This window comes from Lissotriton vulgaris, chromosome 4_1 (assembly GCF_964263255.1).
Source record: "Lissotriton vulgaris chromosome 4_1, aLisVul1.2, whole genome shotgun sequence".
In the NCBI taxonomy this organism is placed as follows: domain Eukaryota; kingdom Metazoa; phylum Chordata; class Amphibia; order Caudata; family Salamandridae; genus Lissotriton; species Lissotriton vulgaris.
The window spans coordinates 275,815,157-275,839,445 of NC_141691.1; the positions used below are offsets into that span (position 1 = coordinate 275,815,157).

The 24,289-nt window shown below is 45.2% G+C and overlaps 1 protein-coding gene across 1 annotated transcript; it reads left to right on the top strand.

The window, feature by feature from the left end:
* The first annotated feature begins 22,000 nt into the window (after positions 1 to 22,000).
* LOC147718650 (uncharacterized) lies at positions 22,001 to 24,007 on the top strand. Its single transcript, XM_086966755.1, has 2 exons — positions 22,001 to 22,508; positions 22,784 to 24,007. The coding sequence occupies exons 1-2, from the start codon at positions 22,088 to 22,090 to the stop codon at positions 23,800 to 23,802; spliced, it is 1,440 nt and encodes a 479-aa protein (XP_086822881.1). The 5' UTR covers positions 22,001 to 22,087; the 3' UTR covers positions 23,803 to 24,007.
* Positions 24,008 to 24,289: the final 282 nt, after the last annotated feature.

Sequence of the window (24,289 nt, forward strand, 5' to 3'; positions counted from 1 at the left end):
TAAACGTTGACAAAACTAAATGTATGGCATTGAATCCTAGTAGACCGGACAGAGGGAATTTGACCTTGTATGGCCAATCTTTAGGAACTGTGGAGAATTTTTCTTATCTGGGGGTAGTACTCGATTCAAAGTCAACATGGAAGGCTCAAATCGAGAAAAGTAAGGTGTCATATGCTCATAATGTCAAACCAATAATTAGTAAATTGAATGCTAGCACAAGTAAGAGTGTAACACCTGTACTTGAACTCTTTAAATTTAAAATCCAATCTGCCGCCCTATATGGGGCTGAGATATGGGGACCATGGGCCAGGGAGAGCTTTCAAGGCCTGGACAACAAATTCATGAGATCAATTGTAAGGGTTCCCACTAGCACACCTTTAATTCCCCTCCAACTTGATCTGAATTTTAAACGAACTGATCATCTGACCATTATAAGACCGTTAATGTTCTGGATAAGGATTTGGTCCACCCCAGAATTGCTAGACTATAGGAACGGCCTTCGCGAGGTACTGAATCTAGACTCTTATAATTCTATCTTATGGTTTGGGCATATCAAAAAATGGCTCACAATGCTTGGCTTGTACTCATTATGGGAAAACCCTGAGAATTTACCACCCTTTGCTAAGTCCATGGTAAAGAGAGCCTTCTGGTCTTACATGAATACCAGGCTTATGCATGATAGTAGAATTGGTACTTTAACTCAAGATTTCCTATCCTTCAAAGATGAACCCTGTTTTGAACCATTTTTGGACGAAATAGAGCCCCCCCTTGCTAAGACTCTCTACCTGAAATTCAGGTATGGGAATCTTATGTTGAACTCTAACATAGAGCGTTGGACAAAGAAAAAACTGGAATGTTTGAATAGCCAAAGTGGGAAATGTCCTATGTGCTCAGCTTTTTGTATGGAGAATGAGGTCCACATGTTGTTTATATGCAAAGCGTATTCGAAAGCTCGAAAAAGATGGTTAAAACCCATGTGTGTACTCCTAGGAACCAGATCCTGTCTCACAGCATATAGGATCTTAAAAACTAATACTGCCCAGTTTATTGAATTCAGTGTTAGTAGTTTCCTTTATTCAGCGTACATTGCTCGAAGGAAATTGGGTCAGATGCTGTGAGTTTGAGTAAGGACTACCTCATAAATTTACCTCTGCTGCTAAATGTATCATGTTTTAATGAGATCGATGAAAATTGTACTCAGTGTTAGTAGGTTCCTTTATTTAGCGTACATTGCTCGAAGGAAATTGGGTCAGATGCTGTGAGTTTGAGTAGGACTACTTCATAAATTTACCTCTGCTGCTAAATGTATTATGTTTTAAAGAGATTGATGAAAATTAATTCTGCACTTTATTTTAAAAATTGTTGTTTTACATGAATTGATGTACGTATATTGATATGATCCTTTGTTTTATGTATGTATATATGTATGTCTTTTATGGCCAATTGGCCGAAATAAATAAATAAATAAATAAAATAACAGCAATGTGACCTTTCTATCTTTTCATTATATAGTTCTCGTGTATATCCACATTAGCTAAACCTGAGAGTTTATAGAATATTCTGTGCGTGTTTAAGGCTTGCACTGTTTTTCTCTACTGATTTGATGGCAATTTCTAAACTGATATGAGACTAGAATAGGCCTGTCTCAAGATATCTCCTCAGCAAATGTCTTTACATTCGTAAAAGGTTACTGTATCTTGGCACAATGCTTACGCTTATATTTTTACTTGTCGCTGTTTCGGGGTCTTTATTTCAGTTACATATTTTGAGTAACCATACCCTCTTGCACATTAACACCTACAACCTACAGTAGTGGTGCACTTTTTCCTCTCACTGAGGTATGTCAATAATTATAAGGTACTATATGACTATGTAATGAATTATAACAATTTCCTACCTGTGATAAATTTTATAAAAATACACATACATTTTCTTTCAGAAAACCTTTTTTGCCAAGGCAATTCAGGGTGATTAGAATTGACGTTGCGAATCGTTATTTTGTAATTATAAGAAACAGAAACAGGTATGCCAGACCAAATAAAATTTTGTATAGATAAAAAGCAAAGTACGAAGAACTCATCCTAAAGGATAAGGGAATAACCATATTAGATAACGTTACTTTTGTATTGATACACATTTTGAAATGTTGTTATCTGTGATATGGTAAGAAGATTATAAATTATGTTTTCATCCACACATAATAATAATGTATTCTAATGATGCATACAGGTTTATCTTTCTTTCTCTTAGATGAACATATGATTTAGTATATTCATGTTATGCATAATTTACAGTAATTGCTTTGTCCTATCTCCTATTGTTATAATGACCTCCCTGTTTCAGATTTATCAAAGAGATGTCTCCCTATGAATGAATTGCACATGTTGTGATTTCTATTTTTACAGCAAAAATATATTTTTCAATGGTTTGACTGTTAATTTGGTCCAAACTTTTTGTGGTTTGCACACATTTTAAAATGTAGATATTGATGTTTCTTTTGTACGTGTTAAAATAAAGTGTAAATGTAAATATTAATGTATGTTTGTATGCATTTTTATCGTCGCGTTGGCTATGAATCCTGAATTGTCATTTTAACAAATGAAGTCTGAAGTATAATAAGATAAAAGAATAAAGGAAGGATATTTTTTTCTCGTAATTTAAAGACTCACTGGATTCATTTGGGAAATGCTTCTCCATCATCGATTATGACATATTACTGTGTATCTTGAAACTGCACTTGATTATAGGTGTGTGATGAGCTAACCTGTCTCCCATAAGTGGTTAACCACTCACAAATATGCGTATAATTTTAAACATTGATCCTATTTAATTCATTCAACATTAGTTCCTTTATATTGCTAGTTTATTTCCTAGCCTCTATTGCTTTCTATGGAAGTATGTTGCAATAGCACTTATATGGTATTTGACTTAGTCCAAGACTAGCCTGTAGTGCATTTACATTGGTCTTGACGCCTTTAGGGCTGTAGGTACTTTAGGAGTGTTGTTTCTGAATTACATTCCTCTAATTTGTTTGCGGGCATGTGTAATTTATTAGCATGTCCCTACCTAACCTCCTCCTTGGATTATTATAACCCACTTCTATTAAGTAGCAACTCTTCTCCATTTTCAAGAAACTCCTCTTTGTCTCTCACTACATTTGGTACAAAAATGCATACGTGCATGTGTAGATGTCTGCACACGTGGAAAAAACCTCCGCACAGAAAGGATAGGAGAAGCGGATGCCATAGGTTTGTGAATTGCTTTCTGTAGTATGTCAGTAGCACTAATATATGTATTTCAAAAAGCAGTTTGTGAATTGTTCCTAGTGTTAGTTCATCAGTGCTCTAAATTACAGAAACTGCTCTTAATTAATGACATGATCATAGAATGCATGCCTGGATTCACATGCACACTTAGGGGTATATTCACAAGGACTCAACTCTGATTTATTCCCACCCTAACACAACAGATGTGGAGATAAAATGAACACCCCATTCACAAGCTGGTGCAAACTGCAGACATAGCCTCTATTTATCCACACCCTAACTTAACAGATGAGGAGATAAAATGAACACCCCATTCACAAGCTGGTGCAAACTGCAGACATAGTCTGTATTCCCGCGATAACTGCCCCAAAATTTATCTCCAAGGTGGACACCACCAACTAACCCTAATGAGATGCAGAGTAGGCATTCCTGTGCAAAAACACACAAATAAACCACAACACCACCTACACAACAAAATGCCAGACCTGTGAAGCAAAACAAAAACATGTGATAAGCCGCGGTAGCAGCAGGGAATTAACACCTGCCTACTGCTGGTGTTAAGCAGGACGACTACCTGCAGCATGAAAGGGAGCTGAGCCAAGAGCCACGCCTGAAAACCAACAGATGCCATTGTGACAATGATCATGCAACGTGGATACCCATGAGGGCCATATCACCCGCCCCCAACCAGCCAAGGCCCCCACTATGGCCCTCCCCCACCCGGACATACAAATACCGCGCACACCTCAAGAGCCACAACATACGCAGGATGGTGCACTGAGCCAAAATAAATACACACATGTGTGGCCAGAAGAACGAGAAACAGTCACACAGCAATGAAGTAACAACCAAAAACGTTATGTATGTATAGGCATTTATATAGCGCACTACTTACCCGGAGGGTCCCAAGGTGCTTCGACTGCTGCGAAACCCTTCCTGGCTTCCCTGAGAGATGGTCCCTTAATGGGTATCTCCAGGGTGAGACCAGGCATCCCCGGCGGTCTGGTGGGGCCGTTAGTGAAGATGAGGCAAGCTAATGCCCAGAGTTGCCGAGTGTGAACGCTGATCAGAGTGGGCACCGAGGCGAGAGAATTATTGAGTCCGCTGACCCTGGTCCAGAAACCTGCCGCGCCGGGAATCGAACCCTGGTCCCGGGCCGTCCTCTGCTCTCGGGTCTGCCGCCTCTAACCAGTGAGCCACACTACTGAAACCCAACACAAACCCAACACAAAACAGCAACACTTAACACTCCTGTTGGGTCCACCAGGGGCACTCTCGACGACACAGCCTGGAAGAGGAATCACAAAATCACGACATGTATCATGCGCACATCAAAGGAATGAGACAAAGAGAAGCAGAGAAGGAAAGTGAGCCATAGAGAGAAAGAGAGGGAAGGAAATGAAGGTAGAGAGAGAGAGATGGAAAGTGAGAGAGAGAGGGAATGGAGAGAGTGAGAGAGAGAAACAGGAAAGGGAGAGAGAGAGGGAGGAGGGAGAGGGTGTGAAAGAGAGAGAAGGGAGAGAGAGACAAGGGGGAGAGCATGTGAGAGAGAAGGGAGGGAGAGATAGTGAGAGAGAGAGAGAGAATGGAGAAAGAGAGAAATCGCCACCCCTGCGCACACTGGCCCTACTGCTCAACTGCTGCCACTGGCTTGTCCATCAGTAGGTACACTGCGTGCCCGTGAAAGCTCCAGGCCCCTGTCACGCCACCATGGCATAGTCCACAGCCTGCGGGTCCCCCTTTGTCCCAGTAAGTCCCACATGTGACGCTGAGTCCTGAGTCATCAATGACAGAGACCACATCAGTGCACACAACATCATTACAGGTTGCACACCCATTCAGCAATTACGTGTGCCACCAAACCTGTGCACGCCAGTCAGCACCACGTGGTGGTAGGCCCATGTCTGCTGCAAGGCCTTTGGGTGCCACAAACCCTGAGCACAGCAAATTATGGGCCCTTTATGATTGAGCACCGTGGAGCGTCCGTCATCCAGTCACCACTGGCAGAGGGAAATGTGACATTGTCAGCCCCTTATGTTAGCGGGTCACATGGCCTGTAACGCCTGAGCTGGATGAGTGTGGTGTGTGTGCATACCTACCCTCAGGGAGTGGCCGTGACATGCTGACAACTAGACAAGTGACCTGCCCACCACCAGCGAGTACGCATGCGACAGGAAGCTATGTGGGCCCCTCTTGGAGCGTCAGCGGAGAGGTCTGGCCTGGCGTACGCCGGACAAGCGCAGGGCTTGCAACAATGACTCGGGGGCTCTAGGCATGGTTCAGTCCATGTCCGGACAAGGAAGTGACTAATACATGTGTCCCAGTTGTAGTGGTACGGCACCCAGGACACAATAGGCAATGTAGCACACAGTGACAGGAATCACACTAGATGATCATCATTCGCATAAGGGAAATCACTGTCCCCACTTCCATCCACACATTTATGCAGGGATGATGAAAGACATGACACAGCAGTGTGTTACTGGATGTTTTTTTCACATCCAGTGGAGTGATGCAGCTGGAGCGATACAGGGCCATGCCAAGCACACCACACAATATGGGCCAGTGGAGGGCCAGCCAGAGTCCATCCGGGGATGACAGGTGATGCAGAAGAGTGAGGGAACAGTCTGCAGTCTGGTCCCTGCGTCATTGGTCATCAAACACGGTATGGCAGTCCATGTTGCAGTCCAGGATGAGTGCAGCGGAGTGTATCAGGGTTAGTGGGAGGCCATGAGGCCATGTGAGACACCAAGAAGAAACAGGCCTGGTGGCGAGGATGAATGCTACAGCCTCCTTCTGACAACAATCCCATCCATGTCATCGCCCCAGTATGTGTGCTATACCTCACCTGTGATTGTTTCAGTACCGGCTGCAGCACTGTGTGCCACTGACACATCAGGGGAAGAGGTGGCTTGTTGACCGCACTTTGTGGCAGTGACACATCAGGTGTTGGAGTGGATACACCTGCTGTACTGTGAGTCATTGACACACCAGGGGGCAGAGATGGGGACGGTGTGTGGGCAGCAGCATTAATCAGTGCCATGCCTTGTGGCAGTAATGCCATGAAGAAGATCTACAAGGCATGGTAGAACCCACCTACATCTCGCTGATGTGTAGCAGTGGCTGCTATCCTTTCCGCCTCCCTTTGCACCATGTCCTCCAAGAGCCTCCGCATGTGTGCCAGTTCAAGGCTGGTATTTCTGGAGCCAGTCTTACTGGACAGGTGTTCTTCCCACCAGCGATTTCAATCAGGTTTCCTTGGAGAGCATGGAGCAGGCCGTGGGTGTCCGTTAGGGACTGGAGCTGGTCCCTGATGGGGCCTAGACAACCATGGATGGTATTTATTTTGGCAGCCAAGAGGCCAAACCCCATCCGCACCTGCTCAGCCGTCTCCCTCTGGCTCTCAAGCACACAGTGTTGGAAGGCCATGGTTTGTTTCTGGGAGTCTTGGGGGAGTACCGGGGCTTTGGGTGCCTCCTCCTGGGTGCTTTGGGTAGTGGGTGGGGTCTAATCGATGTAGCTGGGCTGCCCTGATCCTGGAGGTGAGTTGTGGATGATGTCCATGATGTTTTGTAGGGTTTGGGTGTCAATGCTGGCGTTGTCCTCCTCGTCATCAGTGAAGAGTGGCTGGGACTGCTATGCAGAGGGTGTTGATGGTGCCCCTGATACATGTTGACATTCCAACATCATGGCTTTGTACATTTTGACAGTGTGTGGATCAGGGCAATGACCCAGAGTTATTGTGGGTGTGCACAACTTGTTTGTACATGTGTGTTATTGTGCCCCTCTCCACCTGTCCCCCAGGTACCTGGTGGTCACTCACCTTATTGTGGTTGTGTTGAGTCCTGTCCAGCACTGCCGGTCTCCCGACTCCGGTCACAGTCTTCACACTGATGACTGTCGAAACCGGCTCCTCCATGTCATCCAGCACAAGCTGTGGCACTGGGCCCGCATCAACAGTCTGCATTGCTGCTTTCCGGTTGGCTGCGAGTTTCTCCTTGGTCTTTCGCTTGATGTCAATCCATCGCCTCTTGGCCTCATCCTTTGACCTCCTGTGCTCTCCAACGGCATTCAATCTGGCCACGATATTCCGCATATCCCATTGTTTTTCCCAATGACACTTTGGAGGTGACAAACAGTTGTGGATGGTGTTCCGTGAATAGGACTGAACTTTGTCTGCCTCTTCTTCTTGTCCTTGCCCATCTCTATCCCCGAAGTCCCAGGCTGGTCGTCCGGGGTGCTTGTGGGGTTGTGCTCGTCCTCTGCACCTGCTCCAGCTGCCTCCATGGTGCTTGGGTGTTGTTCAGTTTGTGTTTGGGTGTTTTTCCTACTTTTATTCAGATTTTTTCTGCTTGCCATGTGTGTATTGCAGGCCTGGCACTGCTTATCGCTGATTTCCACATCACGCTTTGGCCCATCGCATGTTTTTTAGCTTTGGGGTTTGTGTTTTTATTGCCGTGAGGTGGTTGTATTGCAGACATTGGCCGCGGTTTCTGCAGACTATCGCACGCTACCGCCTTGTTGTGACTTCCATGTTGACACAGGCTTATTTTCCCGCGATAGGCTGCAATGTGTAAAGGATGTTTAGCACACGTTCCTGTGAATATACCCCTTAGCTTTTTTCCTTGTTTGTTTGAAGGTCTGCAAATGCGTAGCTGAGACAGTGATGCATTTGTTTATATCCTAATAGTGACAGAAAACTTTATTGTGGAGTGCTATTCACAAAACCTATAGTGTGAGCTGAGACTAAAACATTTGGCTTAATGGGAAAGCATGCGCCCATATGTGCCATACACTTGCTCTATATTTGCAGGATTTAAATTAAGAATATCTAGTTAGCTTCATATTTTACAAATGACTTGTTTAATTTAAAATTGCCAAGAGTTATTCCTGTAATAGTGTAATCGCTAAGTGCTGTAGAAGCAGATGACTCCTGAAACTGCTGAAAGTGTGGAACACTGTAAGAACATATAGAAATAGAGATCGCTTCATAACAAAATGTTCTGATAGTTGAACTGTAATAAATAACAAGATAAACATGTGACCTACAGCACATAGATGGGTAGTACTTCTTTTTTCGTTCCGGAAACAATACTCAGTTTTAAAAAGAGATTGAGACTAATGTGCAGGAAAAGGTCAGTGTTTTCTAAAAGGGAATTTTATTTCAGACTCATTCATCACCAAACGTGCAAAAAGTAACAGTATCTACTAAATATATTTCAAACACTTGGTTAGTTATTGCATCTCGATGTCAAAAAACAGCACCAAAAGCATCATAATTAAGGAAAATTCAATATTGTAATTGTCAGTTTCTCCATTTTAAATAAATAATGTATTTATCAGTGTGTCAGTTGCAAGGAACTTTGCAATAGCTGGAGACTTTAAAAAAATATACCAACAAGAGCAAATGAGCAACTTAGGGCAATTAAATAGGCGTAAAAGCCAGCTGGTTAGGCTGTGCATTAAGAAAATGCATCTTTGTTTTAAAATATTTTTTTTATGGGGAGAGTTCACCAATTACATAGTCAGCAATCACATGATAAAAAAGACTAATTACATCATTACGATCTTTTAAATTGGTTCTTAGAGATCGGTTAGTAAAATACCATGAATAATGCAATATGTTAAACTTGCTTACATAAAATACCAGAATGTCCCCTCTACACAATTTGATAAAATGAGTTACATTGCACAAATTACCAAAAAAGCATCCTAACCAAAATGCCTTTAAACTTTTTTTAAAAGGTACTATAAGATTCTGATGTTAGTGCATATCTCTTTTCGGATCCTGATTTGATATTGTTTGGACCACCAATGTTAACATTTTGGAGTTTCTTCAGACTGCCACTTTTGAAGAATTAATGACCTAGCTATTAGAATGACAATATATAATCACTTTTTTGTAGGAGGCCAATGTTTAAATCAGATGAATACTCCAAGACCACCGGCTGAACAACCATGAGTGATCTAATTCTAATGTACAAGAACAGTATATTTCTAATGTGTGAGAACGGTATTGATCATTCTCAGCCACGAATTGTCTTAATCTTGTGCAGCTCCATTTAAAATAGGTCCAGTTCCCTCCCTTAATTGAACACCTAAATCAATTTGCAGAAATTTAGTAGGGAAAAATGAAACGCATTGATCTTATCGCAGGTTGTAGCAGAAATCTGATGATTTTCTTTGGACTGACATTTATCACGCGCCTTCTCGTAGACCATAGCATCCTTGTCTTTTTTTAAAAAAGAAACCCCTAACTAATAGATCTCGAGGTCTTAGGTTCTATAGGGTCCTTTACTATCTCGAAAGTATGCCAATATAGCTCTGTTGTCTTTATCTCGTAAAAAGTGTCTTAATAAAGGACCATTGCATCATTTCTTTAAAGTACCTGATGCTAGGCTCTAGGGTGCATATTACCAACAAATAGCGATGATTATCGCTATGTTGGTTTAGCGGCGATATTTTTATCGCTGAGCTGCGGTGATTTTTATCGCTTAGGAGCCTTTCTATTATCAAGGTTTATCTCCTAAGCGATAAAAATCGGCCGAAATGCATGATATTCATGCATTACCGAGCAAATGCTCTTAGCCATGTTATCCACCTACCGTTGGATAACATGGTTAAGAACTGCTCAGGTTTTATCTTTTGGAGATGTTCGCCCTTGGTATGTTATTATTAATCTGAAAGAAAATCTTCATTTTACTATGTAACTCTTTACACCATTCCTCAGCCTCCAAATTGACCTTATTAAAAAAAAAAATCGCCCAGATGTTCATGATACCCTGATCCTTGACAATTTCATCTTTACAATAGCATTGTCCAAAATACAATTCTGGATGTGTGTAGAACTATTTAATTTCAGATTTATAAAGTAAAAGACATAAAGGACTCTGGCAGTAGATTTATATTCAGCCAAAAACAAAGAAATAATCCTGCCTAATTGGATGTAGTTCCCACCATGAATGCACTCACCATTAGTGGCTTATTCTGCTTACGTCTGTCAGAAGGAGAATCTAACTCCAGCTTTTGAAGGAGATTAGAATCACCACCTAAAAAGACAAATCCAGGGATACTCAGCAATGCATGGTATAATTTTAAGAAGGACCTGGATTATCCAAGATCGGTCCATCAATTGTGGTTATAGTGAATCTAGTATTATTGAGTAACCCCCTAATTAACACCCATCTGCCTCCTGTATCCGACAGGGAAAAAATAATTTGGAAACAGAAATGTTTATTAACAAAAATTGCTACACCTATGGGCGGCGTTTGCAGATGACATGTATTGATAGCCTGCACATTGCCTAAACATTTTGTATGTAGGTTCCCTTTTATCAATATAATGCTTCTACTGGACAAGCACGCTATCTGGAGTGTGACTTCTCACCCCTTTATCTATAACCCAAGCTTTGCTTTTATTCTTGAGGCCATTAACGCTTAAGGGGACAACTTGTATGGAATCCGTATCCAACTGCATTTAAAATCAGAGCAGCAGAGCTGCCAGATCAACTTAAAGTATAAAGCAGATAACAATCGGAAAAATATTGTCTCTGCACGTAGGAAAAACGTAATCCATATTTCCTGACAGTATAATTGCAAACCTTATTGCACCTTCCCTCATAAACAATATCAAATTGTCTTCCCAACAGTTTCAGCGACTTAAAGTGCAGCATGCATAATAGACTGCATAATACATCCAGGGATAAAGGGCATTGTTTCTCCTTAATTAAATTTTAAAAAATGTAACTCAGTGCATTAGTTTAGACACACAAAAAGCCACCTAGGGTAATACCAAGGAGAGCAAGGGTAAATATATCATGCAACACATAACATGTTTTCAATTTGAGATCTTCCTTAACCATTTCCCAGGATTAGAAATGAAAATAATTGTCATCCCAGCATTTTCTGAAATTTAAAGTGTAGAGTGCGCAATAAAGTACCTAATCCAACGAAGGATAAAGTGCATTGTTTTTAATTAATAATAAAAAAAATGAGTGCATTGTTTTAGGCAAAAAAGCCACATAGGATAACACCTAAGCTAGCAAATAGCACGTAACATGTTTTACATTTGCAATCTTCCTTAGCCATCGGTAATAAAAAATACAGCAATTTGTACACCTGTAATCTTCTATAAATATTCTCAACCAGATATTCTACTGCAATTGCATCATTTCAAACGTCTATCTATCACATCCAAACTGTAAAGGCTAGTCATGAGCGTTCTCATTGTTCTCCCCTGCTACAACCCTGTGCCCCCATACCCTGAGCGAGGACACTCCACAGTTCTTCCATCTCACCTTTGATTTCCCTGGGCGTCATGATGTTGCACGCCTTAGCACTCATGCTTCCGGACAAAACCAAAGGTCCTCCAGCCCCAGACCCACAGCCCTCAGAATACCATATAATCACCATTGAGAGAGAACGATTTATCATCATTCTCAATAACTTCACTAAGTCAAATACATGACTCCAGAAAATCCTGGGTCTAACTAGGTTGGCAAAATATCCCATTCACCTTTGGAAGGGGAAGGTGGATTTTGCTCCTGGTGATGAGCCCTAGCGCTCAGGAGAATTTTGTGCAGGTCTACTGGCCTCTAAATGTTACTTTTGGGGAGCTCGTGGTATGATGTGTGCCCAACTCCGCCAGACTCAGGCTCATCTAAAAGTGACTGCACATCCAACTCAAGGAATCAGGGGTGCTTATCTTCAGCCCCGGGGAATGGGGACCCTAGGGGCAATTATCCGGCGAATTGGGTCTCATGGGATGGAGATCCCTTGGGCCGTAGGCAGACTCAGGAGGCGTCGCAAAGCATCCTCCTTCGCCACGGTAATAAAATAAATTGAGGATACATCATTCCCTGAGAGATTATCCTTCACTGGGGGACTGTTCACTCAGTTTCCCACCAGGTCTCTACAGAGTACCAAGCTTTCTTCCCAGCATTGTTTATTTATTTATTTGTTGAACTTTATATCGCAGTGGCTAGACCCAGAGGTATCAGAGTGCTTTACATGATGTTACACATTTTGTAAAAGTTACATCAGTTACAAGTTACACATTGTTACAAAAGTTACATTTGTTACAAGTTACATCTGTTGGTTAATGGCATGTAGAATGGTATGGGGGAAATTTAAAAGGGTAACAGGGAGGGAGATACCGCGGAGAGGTGAAAGAAAGTCTGTCCAATGTCTGGCTGTGTAGGTGACGGTCGAGGGGGAAAGCCCCAGCCCATCTGCCCTATAGGTATCAAGGTAGCTCCACCGAGCATCGGCCAGAATGCTAGGTCCCCACTGTCGCTGGCATGATTCACAGATTCAGTGTCATGATGGGTGAATCAGATAGGGGTGGAGGGTGGGAAAAATGTGCAGGGTCAGGTAAATGTCCACTCCAGGTGTTGTAGTATTCATACCCACTGTGGGGCATGGCCATTGCCCACCGTTACTCATCTCTCCTGCTGACCTGAAACTGGAGACTCACCCTCGGGGTACAGCCTCATCGATTGTTGGGCTTGAGTTAATAATGCACCAGGTGTCAGCTTTGAGTCAGGCAGGCTAGGGAGCTCCCTACAGTCTTTCTGCAGAGAAAGTCGGTTTCCAAAGAGGTTAAACCACCCCTAGTCCCGCTGGTTTAGACTTAATGGGCCTGATCATTGAGAATGGGGAAGTGAATGAATTGGTGGGTTAGTCGAAGACACTTACTTGGTTGAGTCTTTTATTCTGTAATGATTTCGGCAAGGGGATGGTCCCATTATAGGGATAGGCACGATCCGACCCAGACCCTGTGATTCTGCTGATGTTGGGTCTTATCCTGGCTGACTAGTGTCTGCCACCCTTCCACAGCTCTGTGAACTTGTCAGACACCCGCCTTTCCCGTTGGAAGGGTCGCAACTGTGAATCAAGCGTCGTCCTCGGTGTCCCTCACAGCATTATGTCAAATCACCACCTCTCTGGAGGCTCGCTCACCGCTCTCACAGATGCATTGAAGGGGGCTCAGCACCTCTGAATAGCTCTGGTCGCATTGCCTAAACCTTGTCCAGCATTGTCCATCCTTGTTTGGCCAGTTTGGCAGGGGAAATTTGATTTTGCTCCTGGTGGTCAGACTTAGCCCTCAGGAGCGTTTTTTCCAGGTCTACTGGCTTCTAAATGGTACGTTTCTATAGCCCTTGGTTTTAAGGCTCCAGCTGCTAAACATGTCATCCATCTAAACTAATGACATCTGGCTTCACCTGGGGGTTTCATTAACAGCCCCTTTATAGCCTGCCAGCAGAAACCTCTCCCTTCCAAACTCTCCCTATAACATGGCTTTGTCTTTCTTGCATGGCACATGTGTGTTAGCAACAGAGTTTCTCTCACAAGTGCAGACTATTTAAGTTTGTTGGGGCGGTCTTGAAGGTAGGCACCTCTTCCTAAATCTATAGTGCCACATTATCACTTCACCACTTCCTCAACCCTCTTGCACAGCACTCTGGGACATTTAAACATGGCAATTGGAATTGGTGTATGGAAAGATGTTGCTTGAGAGCTTCAGCCACATCCTCAGCTGACACAGCTGCCTGATCTCTTCTCACCGAAACTTCAAAGGGCAGCCCCCTCCTCTGTTGGGCTGCAGAGGTCTAGCTTTTCTCCTTTATTTATGTGGGACTGCGCAGGCCTGGTGCCCTGAGAAGAGTTAGTAAGCACATGCAGATTTGCTCCCCACTCCTTTCTTTCCCAGGAATCAGACCAAGCTCTGGCGAGTTACTCTGTTGTATGGAGAGGCCTTTGTTCTGCCTACTGGCCACAAGAGGGATTAACATAGTCCAGTAGGAGGGAAAAAGGACTGGAATTTGCTACTGAGCTAAACCAGTTAAAAAACACACTTCTTCAAGTGCTACAAGGGATGCAGTTATGATGACAGTGGCATTGGACCTGCACTCAGGATACATGATTACTCTCACATTGGTATGTACCAATATCTCTAGGCTTAAGTGTGGTAAAACTCTGTTGTAGCGCAGATTTCGCCCATCGGGTATAATGCAGTGAACACACAGCCTTTTCAGTAACAGCTACAGATGTGCATTTTGAATGCCCCCTCACATTACTTGTTCTGCACCATGTCAGCACCAATCTGTGGAGGGACTCTTCTCAGACAGGCAACCTGTGTGCTGATACCAGGAGTAGTTAGACAATGGTGTCACACAACTTAACCAGCACACATTTATACACTTGTGTGGTCAATAGTTTTCCTGTAACCAGCTCAGAGCCTCATACCCTACCTGTGTAGCAGCGGGTTGTCTTTAAAGGTAGAAATTCCTAGAACATTTTCACAGAATGCACCCTGAGTGAGACTCCGTTGAAGGGACTCACTCACAGTAAAAGATCAAAACTGCGCAGTGAGACAGCAAAAAATCCAAGGGAGCTAAGTGAGCAGACCTATTTGCTCCACTTCCACATAGGTCTAGAGGCTTATTCATCTCGTGCTCACGTAAAGCAACAAAGTCACATGCACTTGCAGAGTCATATGCCCTTGCAGCCAAATACCCCCAGCAGTAGGCATTTCTTGAACAGACAGAGCGCCAAATATTTAGCAGCAGATTCTCTCATTCCTTAGAACAGAACCAAGTACCCATAAACAATCACAAATTCATAAGTATAACCGTCATGTTCCCAGACACAACTGAAATATGTAATAGTAAACGCTCATATGCGCAATTACGAATACAAATGTCCCTTTCAGCCTCATAAGGGCTGCCTGTTTGCTGCCTCACTGCACACTTTTATATTGGTAAATATCCTGTACAGTCTTCCCACGTAGTTGTATCGCCTGAAATGCCCCATCATGTGCGTCATTACTATTGTGCAGGTTTAGATTAAATGACAATTTGCAATACTTTTTTTTCTTTTGCAGAGTGATGTCCCAAGGGCAGTAACGTGCTTTACAAAAGAATGGGAGTTAGTGTTGAATAATAAACGATAGAAACAGTAATCACTACATTAATGCTGTCATGTTGAAGCAAGGTTGAAGAAGGTTGGAAGAATCATTATTCAAAGTATCTTTTGAATAGGAGGCTTTTGGGTTCATTTCTTAAAGTAGTAAGTCATGGAGTTGTGCATTCAGCGGGTGGAAGAGAGTTCGAGACATTATCAACACCTCCTTCGACACCGCCACCTTCCCTGAGAGCTGGAAGCACGCCGAACTCAGCGCTCTACTAAAGAAACCAACGGCGGACCCCACCGAACTCAAGAACTACCGCCCCATCTCGCTCCTCCCGTTTCCAGCCAAAGTCATCGAGAAGACCGTCAACAAGCAACTGGCAGCCTTCCTCGAGACGACTGGATCCCTCGACCCATCTCAGTCAGGCTTCCGGGCCAACCACAGCACCGAGACCGCCCTCATCGCTGCCACAGACGACATCCGAACCCTGCTGGACAACGGAGAAACAGCGGCCCTCATCCTCCTGGACCTCTCCGCGGCATTCGACACTGTCTGCCACCGCACCCTAGTGCAGCGCCTCAGCAACGTCGGAATCGAGGAGAAAGCACTGGAATGGATCATCTCCTTCCTCGCCGGAAGGACACAGAAAGTCCGCCTGCATCCATTCAGATCAGAAGCCACAGAAGTCATCTGCGGCGTCCCTCAGGGATCCTTGCTCAGCCCCACCCTCTTCAATGTCTACATGAGCCCCCTTGCAGCCATTGCACGCCAACACAACCTGAACATCATCTCCTACGCCGATGACACCCAGCTGATCCTCTCCCTGACCAACGACCCCGCCACCGCCAGAGCCAACCTACACGAAGGGATGAAAGACGTGGCCGAGTGGATGACGACCAGCCGCCTGAAACTGAACACAGACAAGACGGAAGTCCTCATCCTGGGCTCCTCACCCTCCGCCTGGGATGACTCCTGGTGGCTCCCCGCCCTGGGCAACGCACCCAAACCGTCAGACCACGCACGCAACCTGGGATTCATCCTGGACTCCTCCCTCTCCATGACCAGACAAGTCAACGCCGTCTCCTCGTCCTGTTTCAACATCCTGCGCATGCTACGTAAGATCTTCCGGTGGATCCCAACCGAGACCAGGAAGACGCTCACCCAGGCCCTCGTCACCAGCCGACTGGACTACGGCAACGCCCTCTACGCCGGAACCACCGCCAAGCTCCAGAAGAGACTCCAGCGGATCCAGAACGCCTCGGCGAGACTCATCCTCGACGTCCCCAGACGAAGCCACATCTCCAGACACCTGAGAGACCTGCACTGGCTCCCGATCAACAAAAGAATCACCTTCCGGCTCCTCACCCACGCACACAAAGCCCTACACAACCAAGGCCCGACCTACCTCAACAGCCGCCTCAACTTTTACGCTCCCAAACACCACCTCCGCTCGACCAGTCACGCCCTCGCCGCCGTCCCCCGCATCCGCAGAGCGACAACAGGAGGAAGGTCCTTCTCCCACCTGGCCGCCAAGACTTGGAACTCCCTCCCGACCGACCTACGCCTGACCCAAGACCACCTCTCCTTCAGGAAGAAGCTCAAGACCTGGATGTTCGAGCAGTAGCGGACCCCCCCCCCCCCCAAGCGCCTTGAGACCCTCCGAGTAAGTAGTGCGCGATATAAATGCCTATGATTGATTGATTGATTGTTTCACTTCGAGACAAAAAGTGCTTCATCCACCCGTCTTTCTTGAAGGTAGAAGCCTCAAAGAGGAGAGTTTCTGCATTTCTTCATTCCCATTTTGAACCTAAGATTTTTAGCTTCTCACTTGGGTAGCGGGGAGTGGGGCTCTTCCGAGTTTTAAATTTTACTTTCGGTTTATTGGGGAGCCACTGAAGAGATCAAAGGGGAGGAGAGATGTAATCAAAGTCAAACTCCTTTCGGTTTATATTAAAAAATAAACCATAAGCGCCATAGGTTACAACTGGCACAAAATCAGGCAACCAGGCTGATCTACCTAAAATATGACACATCGCACCCCTGAAAAGGGAACTGCAATGACTGCCAGTGAAACAGCGCACTGCATTAAAGACTGGCAGCATCTTTTTTAAATCCCTGTATGGCAGCAGTCCAGCTTTCATCTCTGCCCCAAACCAAAAATATACACCCACCTGCGATTTGAGATCCACTCTCCCGAACCTTCTTACCAATTCCTCTTTAAAAAGAAGAGACTCAGTGGCTCCAGATTCTCTGTACTTGCTTCCCATATTTGGAACTCAGTGCCATGTGAAATTAGGACGACCCCCTGCTGCTCCAGATTCAGGGCCTGGTTACAATCTTGAATGGGTGAAGATAAGATCCCTGTCTTGTTTTATTCAGTCTGATTTGGGATAGGTGTTATAGGTTCTGTTGAGTCACGTATTAATTTACTTATGTGTACCCACAGTCCTAATTTTCTGTTTGTTCACTTATCTGTATATGAAGTGATTTCTTTAAAAATTCTTTTGGATAAAATTATATTTTTCTAATACACCTTGTGTTGTTTTTTGTATGTTGTGTCTTGTTGAAACAAATTGTTTAAATTGAATTGAAATTCCACAGTTTTTGATTGATTCTTAACAAGGATCACTAACCGATCCTTCCTAAAAGTAGTCTAAATAATCAAGTACGCATGAAATAAATTCCCTTGAAGGCATCTTCACCCATTCATTTTCATTACCCAAGCCCTCAAGGGTACACTTGGGTTGCTCACTTTTTGTAACTCATGGTTACAATCTTGGCAGATGGAATACTCCAAACATGACAGATGGCCCATCCCCATTTTAAGATTTCCATTGGACATATTGGAATTTGAATTTGGCAGGTGTGATGAGTAACCCTGTCTCCCAGGATCGTAATCAGGCACTTAGACAGCTTTTAAAACCTTGGATTTTCAAACAACCATATGAGGGAAACTGGGAGCAGTGTGGAAAACTTTGGATATTCTAGCGCCAAGAAACAGCTCGGTGCATGTGCGCTCTATAAATGCTTACAACATAACATAGCATGGCTTTTTTGCCAAGTTTTGATGGAGTCCTAAACACATCCTTCATTAGGCACATCATATTTACGCAGCATTTTCCGCTGTGATTGTTTCATGAATCTGAAGAAGTAAACTGTACACCCAAATAAGAGAAAGATGACACTCACTCTACGGAAGTACCTTTAATGTGATGGACATGGGTCTTGGGTGCACCTTTCCCCCAAATCATTTTAAAGGCCTTTTTTAAATCAACCTTCAAATCTCTCTTCTCCATATATGACGAAAAACAATCAAAAAGTTGTTGTAACCAGTTTGCGATTCTAGAAAGCACAATCACACTGTCTGCATGTAATAAAACTGAAAATTAATTGAATGACTTATTCCCTGTTGGGCTGCCATAAAATTGCTGTATTTGGCTAGGTAATCTGTACATGTCAGGAACTACTCTTTATTGAAAAGATGCAATGTAGTGGGATTCGTCTTATACCGGTTCAGGTTCACTACTACTCTATGGGGTTCTTCTTTATTAGGTTGTATCTTGGCCCTAATCCTACATAGATATAGGTGGAGAAGACATATTGGTAATTCAGGGGCCACCTCTTGGGAGAAGTAAAGCATGTCTGCACCTATTGTGTGCAGTGTCAGCGAGCAAACGTAGCATGACCTAGCTGTTGTCTGGGAGTCCCCAGTTGTCATGTGCTGATACCACAGTCTTATATTCCGGGTACCATCATATCCCTAGACAGTGACTACTCAAAAGACGAAACCTGGATGTCAGAACAAAAGGGGTCAACATCAGCTACTCAGCCCGGTGGCATGTTCCCCACTTTACAACAAGTCCATCAATCAAACAAGGATCAATGCTTATCGCCAATTTCAATTTCAAGTGAAGATGCCCCAATCAACACCGGATCACCCTTGCAGTAGGAAACCAATCCATACGTAGATAATTTATCATCTTCAAGAAACAAAATACAATTCACTTCACAAGCAGCACTGTGGACCAGGACAATTCCGGTCACTATCAAACCGTTAACACCAACGACGCCAGCAGTTCTGGTCCTTCAAGAATCACCTATAGGCAAGAAGGGAGAGCCTAATGATCGCTCCCTGCTAGACCTATCCTGTCTTAAAACAGAAGCAAACAATAAAAAAATTGAGACTTAAGGTCGCGACTCTACAGCGGTTGACTCCATTACCGTCTGGCCCCAGCTTCTGCAAACCTTACAATCTACAGTATCCGCATTAAACTACCACTCAGATAAACTTGATTTACAAGTCGACCTTTTAAACACACTAGCTGTTTACACAGCAGGGATCGACAATAAACTGGAACGCCTGAATGCCTTAATTACAAAAGCAGAATCCAAAATCAACCTGACCCAAGCGATATGCTGCTGCTCTCCATTTATAGATAGTCTGTTTATGCTTCCCCAGTTTCTCACCATGGTACTGACAGAAATAAGGAGACTACCATCAGGTGCACATGAGACATCACATCGGACGCGTTCGCCCACAAATGATGTAAGCAGCCAAAAAATTACTGATCAGAGCACAAGCAGGAAAAAAACAAGTAACGGCATCAAAGATCTACCACCAAAATCCGATATTCAATCAATTCATGCTTCAGCTTCAATAACATCTCCAGATAAGCAATTGGCTCCAAAAGAGTTCAGTATCTTTCATACCATCAAACCAAATATTAAAAACAACATCACGTCAATAACAGAAGCAACGCCTATGTCTGAGACAAAGCTAGACAATGACACTGGAGACATGGTCCCGCGATTGAGACTAACGACTAAACCCCTCAAAATCATCATCTAAGCAAAAGGGAAAGGAAGAGACTAAGGAAAAAACATATTAGACACAGTTTAGAGGTTCCCCGTCATGCTAAAGAAGACATTACACGTCGCACCTCAACCAACTCAGTGAGCTTAGACAGCACTCTTTTACCATCACAAAATTCTCCTTTGCAGGCGAATACTGAGGCAACCAGTAAGACGCTATTGTCACCCATCCTCAGCAAAACACATAAGGATTTATCAGTAGCTAGGGGCGAGGTCCCAGTAAAGTCTCTACACCACCCGATGTCAGACTACCCTGAAAGAACCATCAAACCAGAAACACTGACCTACACGGCTATAATTAAACAAGAAGACATGACAGCTACCACAAACATGGGCAATACATCAAGGGAGAACAAAAGCAGGGCAATGATAGTCCAGCACGAGGACGAGCATAGGTTAATATGTAAAGAGAACTTTCAAATAACACTATTCAAGAATCGGGATACAATACAAATAGGTAAACACCCCCCAAGAATCGAGGACCCACAACTTCAAATAGAATTTGTGGGCCAGAAGCAACAGCTACTCCACACCCGAAGAAGAGTTGATTCACCACTGGTAATAGTCAAACAGGATTATAAGACCCCCAGGTCAGGTCTTCACAACCACAACTCCAAATATGAAATTGTTATTCATTCCTGAACACTACACCAAAGGACCTCATGACATCTTGAATAGAGGGAACATTTTGAAACTTTTTAAAAATATTCCCAAACTTCACCATATTGAATCCAATGACATATTCTCAATTGAATTCACACCTATTGAAGGTAACCAACCCTCTGGATCAACCTTAATCACTTTTTCATCTACAGCAATCATGGAGAAAGTCTTATTAATGTCTGACCTATTCAACACATGGGGAATAAAAATAGCCCAAAAGCCCGAACCACGGTATCCGTCAGTCCTTGCCAAACCACCGGCCGTATTAGATCGACCAGGCCCTTCAACTATCTCAATACTACGATCTGCAAAAAGCCGATCCCCAGGAAAGGCAATACGCATTGGAACCGAGGAGGTTAAAACGACGGTGCCTTACTGGGGATGGCTGCCAGGGGCCCTGAACAGGGGTAACCAAAATTGAACCAGTACCCAGTCCGGTCTTTCAGTATGTTCATGGAACATCAGTGGTCTTACCCCGAAACTCCAATCCATCGATGTGATAAAGTTCTTAAAAAACCATGAGATCATTCTACTGCAGGAAACATGGTCCATGGTTAGTCTCCCAATAGAAGGATACCTGGAATACAGAGTCCCAGCCCAGAAGTTGCACAAATTTGGTCGACCCAGTGGTGGTCTCACCATCTACATCTCAGTAAAGCTAAACGTCAACATCGTAAAAACGACACTTAAGGAAGACTGGATCCTCGGGATAAGGATAGACAATACCGAACACACCGATACACTGTTCCTGATCAACGTTTACATTTCACCAAGCACCAAGAATAAAAAACCGAAGTTAAAACATCTAGGGCCCGATGTAGGTAAACGCGATTTTCCGATTTCAAAATACCGAGGCGGGCCGAATCGGTATTCTGAAATCGGAAAACGATATGTAGGAAAAAAATACCGAATGAAAACCGAATCGGTCGGCATCGGTAATGAGAATCGGTACGTTCCGATTCAGCTCGTTCCGAATCGGAAATTACCGATTTGGCCAACAACGAATCGGAAAACACCGAATCGGCTCTCATCGAATCGGATAGTTCCGAATCGGCGAATACCGAATCGGTAAAAGCCGATTCGGTAAAAACCGAATCGGCAATCATAGACCCATGGCGAAAAAGCCCATAGGAATGCATTGCATGAACCGATTCGGCTTTTACCGAATCGGATAATACCGAATCGGTAAAAGCCGATTCGGCAATAGGCGATTCAGCCAATGAGGTGGCTCCCCCTCCCCCACCCAAACAGGGAGTGGCAACCCTGGCAGGTGCAGACAATTAAGAAGTTTCTAGAAGTTACTGGAAAGCCTGCCTGAGCCCAACACACAGTTAGCAGCAGTGGGAGAAGGAGGTTGCAGACTGAACAACAGCAGAATGGCAGATCAGGCAGGAAGCCAGAAGTCCTCCCAAAAGAGGAAGCCCAAATTCACCACCACAGAACTGCAGGTGCTGGTTGAGGAGGTGGTGAGGGTGCACCGCCAGCTCTTTGGCAGGCTGTCCCTCAACGTGCCAGACAGCACGAAGAGGAGATTGTGGACCGACATCGCACAGAAGGTCAATGCTGCTGGAGTCACCCCCAGGTCCATTGAGGAACTAAAGAAAAGGTTCTACGACCTCCGCAGCCTCACGAAGAGGAAGCTGGCCGAAATCCAGAGGCAGGCTGGACACACCGGAGGAGGCCAGAACCCGGCGCCACCCCTCACCGAGCTGGAGGAAATTGTCTCCAGCACCATCGAGAGGGCGAGCATCGTAGGGATCGGGACCCTGGACAGCACTGCGATGGCCACAGCTACAGGTAAGAAGCATGCGCATCATGACACACCCTACCAGACACCTCCCCATTAGACACAATGCATAGGCAAACACCAGCACTGTACTGCCACCAACATACAAGAGACAAGCATCATGGTACATGTAGTCAGCAGAAGTTAGCCAGATATGTCAGTGCAGAATCACAAGACAGGAAACAGTGTGACACGGTGTAAGGAGATGCAAGGACATGTGGAATGCCATAATTGTACTGCCTGTAATACATCGGCACTCAGTTTACAAATGCTTCTTTGTACCTAGGGGCACCATCAGGCAGCACCACTGTGGCAGCAGAGGGAGCCTCGACATCTACTACTGCAGTGGCAGGGCCCAGCACCAGCCAGCCTGGCCAGGAGGAGGAGGATGAGGATGAGGAAGGAGACACCACAGGGCTTGGAATGGAGGGAGTCCTGGTGATTGATTTCCAGGCAGTGCACTCCCCAGTACTGCCCAGCTCACCCCCCTTGCAATTTTCACCATGCAACTCCCCAACAAGGCAGACCATTCCGCCGACAACAGCTCCTGCCACAACCGTGGCCTTGCCACCCGTCCTACCTGTCCTGGGAGCAGGGGCACCGGGACCGGCCAGCACCACACCACCACCAGTGGCACCCCAGCCCACTCAGCAGGCCGGAGGCAGCAGTGCCAGACGCCGTGCCACCACCACCACCACCACCACTGCTGCACCAGCACGGGAGGGCAGTGTGTTCCTGGGCCTGGAGGGCCAGATGGTCAAAATCCAGCGCCAACAGGCCAGATCCACCATGGCCTGCCAACGCCAGCTCCTGCAGCACAACCTGCAGATGGGGGAGTTGGTGAAGGGGTTCCAGGCTGTTGTGGACAGCAACAAGGAGGTGGCAGCAGGGTTGGGCAGGCTGACCACTGCCATCACCCACTCCTCTGCCAGGCAGGAGGAGCATGAGGTTGCGCGCAGGAGGGATGCCCGGGTGCTCAACCGGGCCATGGCCCGCCTTGCATCGGCGACCGCCCAGCTGTGCATCCGAAGCGCAAATCAGGAGTCGGTGCAGAGTCAGCAAACGGCTGAGCTGACCAGGGGGATGGCCAGAATCACCACGGCCATGGAGGCCATGTTAATTTCAAACGCCGCCTCCAATCCTGCCCTGGACCTGGGTGATGCTGGAGACAGCAGCAGCCGCAGCAGCCCGGCCAGCGCTGCATCAGAGCCAAGGAGGAGCACCAGGCGATCCGCTGATGCTGCAGGCCATTCGGAGGGGGCCGGGGGACACCCCAGTGGGTCTGGAAAGCGGGCCAAAAAATAGGCTGGCAAGGGGGGATGATCATACCAGGACCCTGGACTTTATTTGTTTTGACAGACTCCATTTTTTAATGCACTTCAGTGATGTAACTGTGGTGCATCACTATTAAAAATTTTATTTTCCAAGCAACATTTAGCTGTCTTTGCATCTGTACTCAGTCAGAAATAGTTCTCAGTGATCTCCTCACGTCTGTATCTGCCATCACATGGCGTACACACCCCAGCTGGCTGTGTCAGTGGCACAGCTTCGTCGTCGTCATAGTCCTCGTAGTCAGACAACTCCACCTCAGTGCCCTTCTTGACCGCAAGGTTGTGTAACATTGCACATACAGCTATGATCTTGCAGCAGGTGATGGGGGTATACTGCCTTGCACCTCCACTCTTGTGCAGGCATCTGAATCTACTTTTCCAGATGCCAAAGGTCCGTTCCACAACATTCCTGGTGCGTATGTGGGCCCGGTTATACCTCCTTTGGCTGGGTGTGGAGGGGT

Excerpts from the sequence above, each read along its gene's own strand:
- LOC147718650 (XM_086966755.1), top strand. The coding sequence starts at position 22,088 with ATGGCAGATCAGGCAGGAAGCCAGAAGTCCTCCCAAAAGAGGAAGCCC. Across the intron at positions 22,509-22,783 it reads TGCGATGGCCACAGCTACAG|GGGCACCATCAGGCAGCACC; the intron begins GTAAGAAGCATG and ends CTTTGTACCTAG.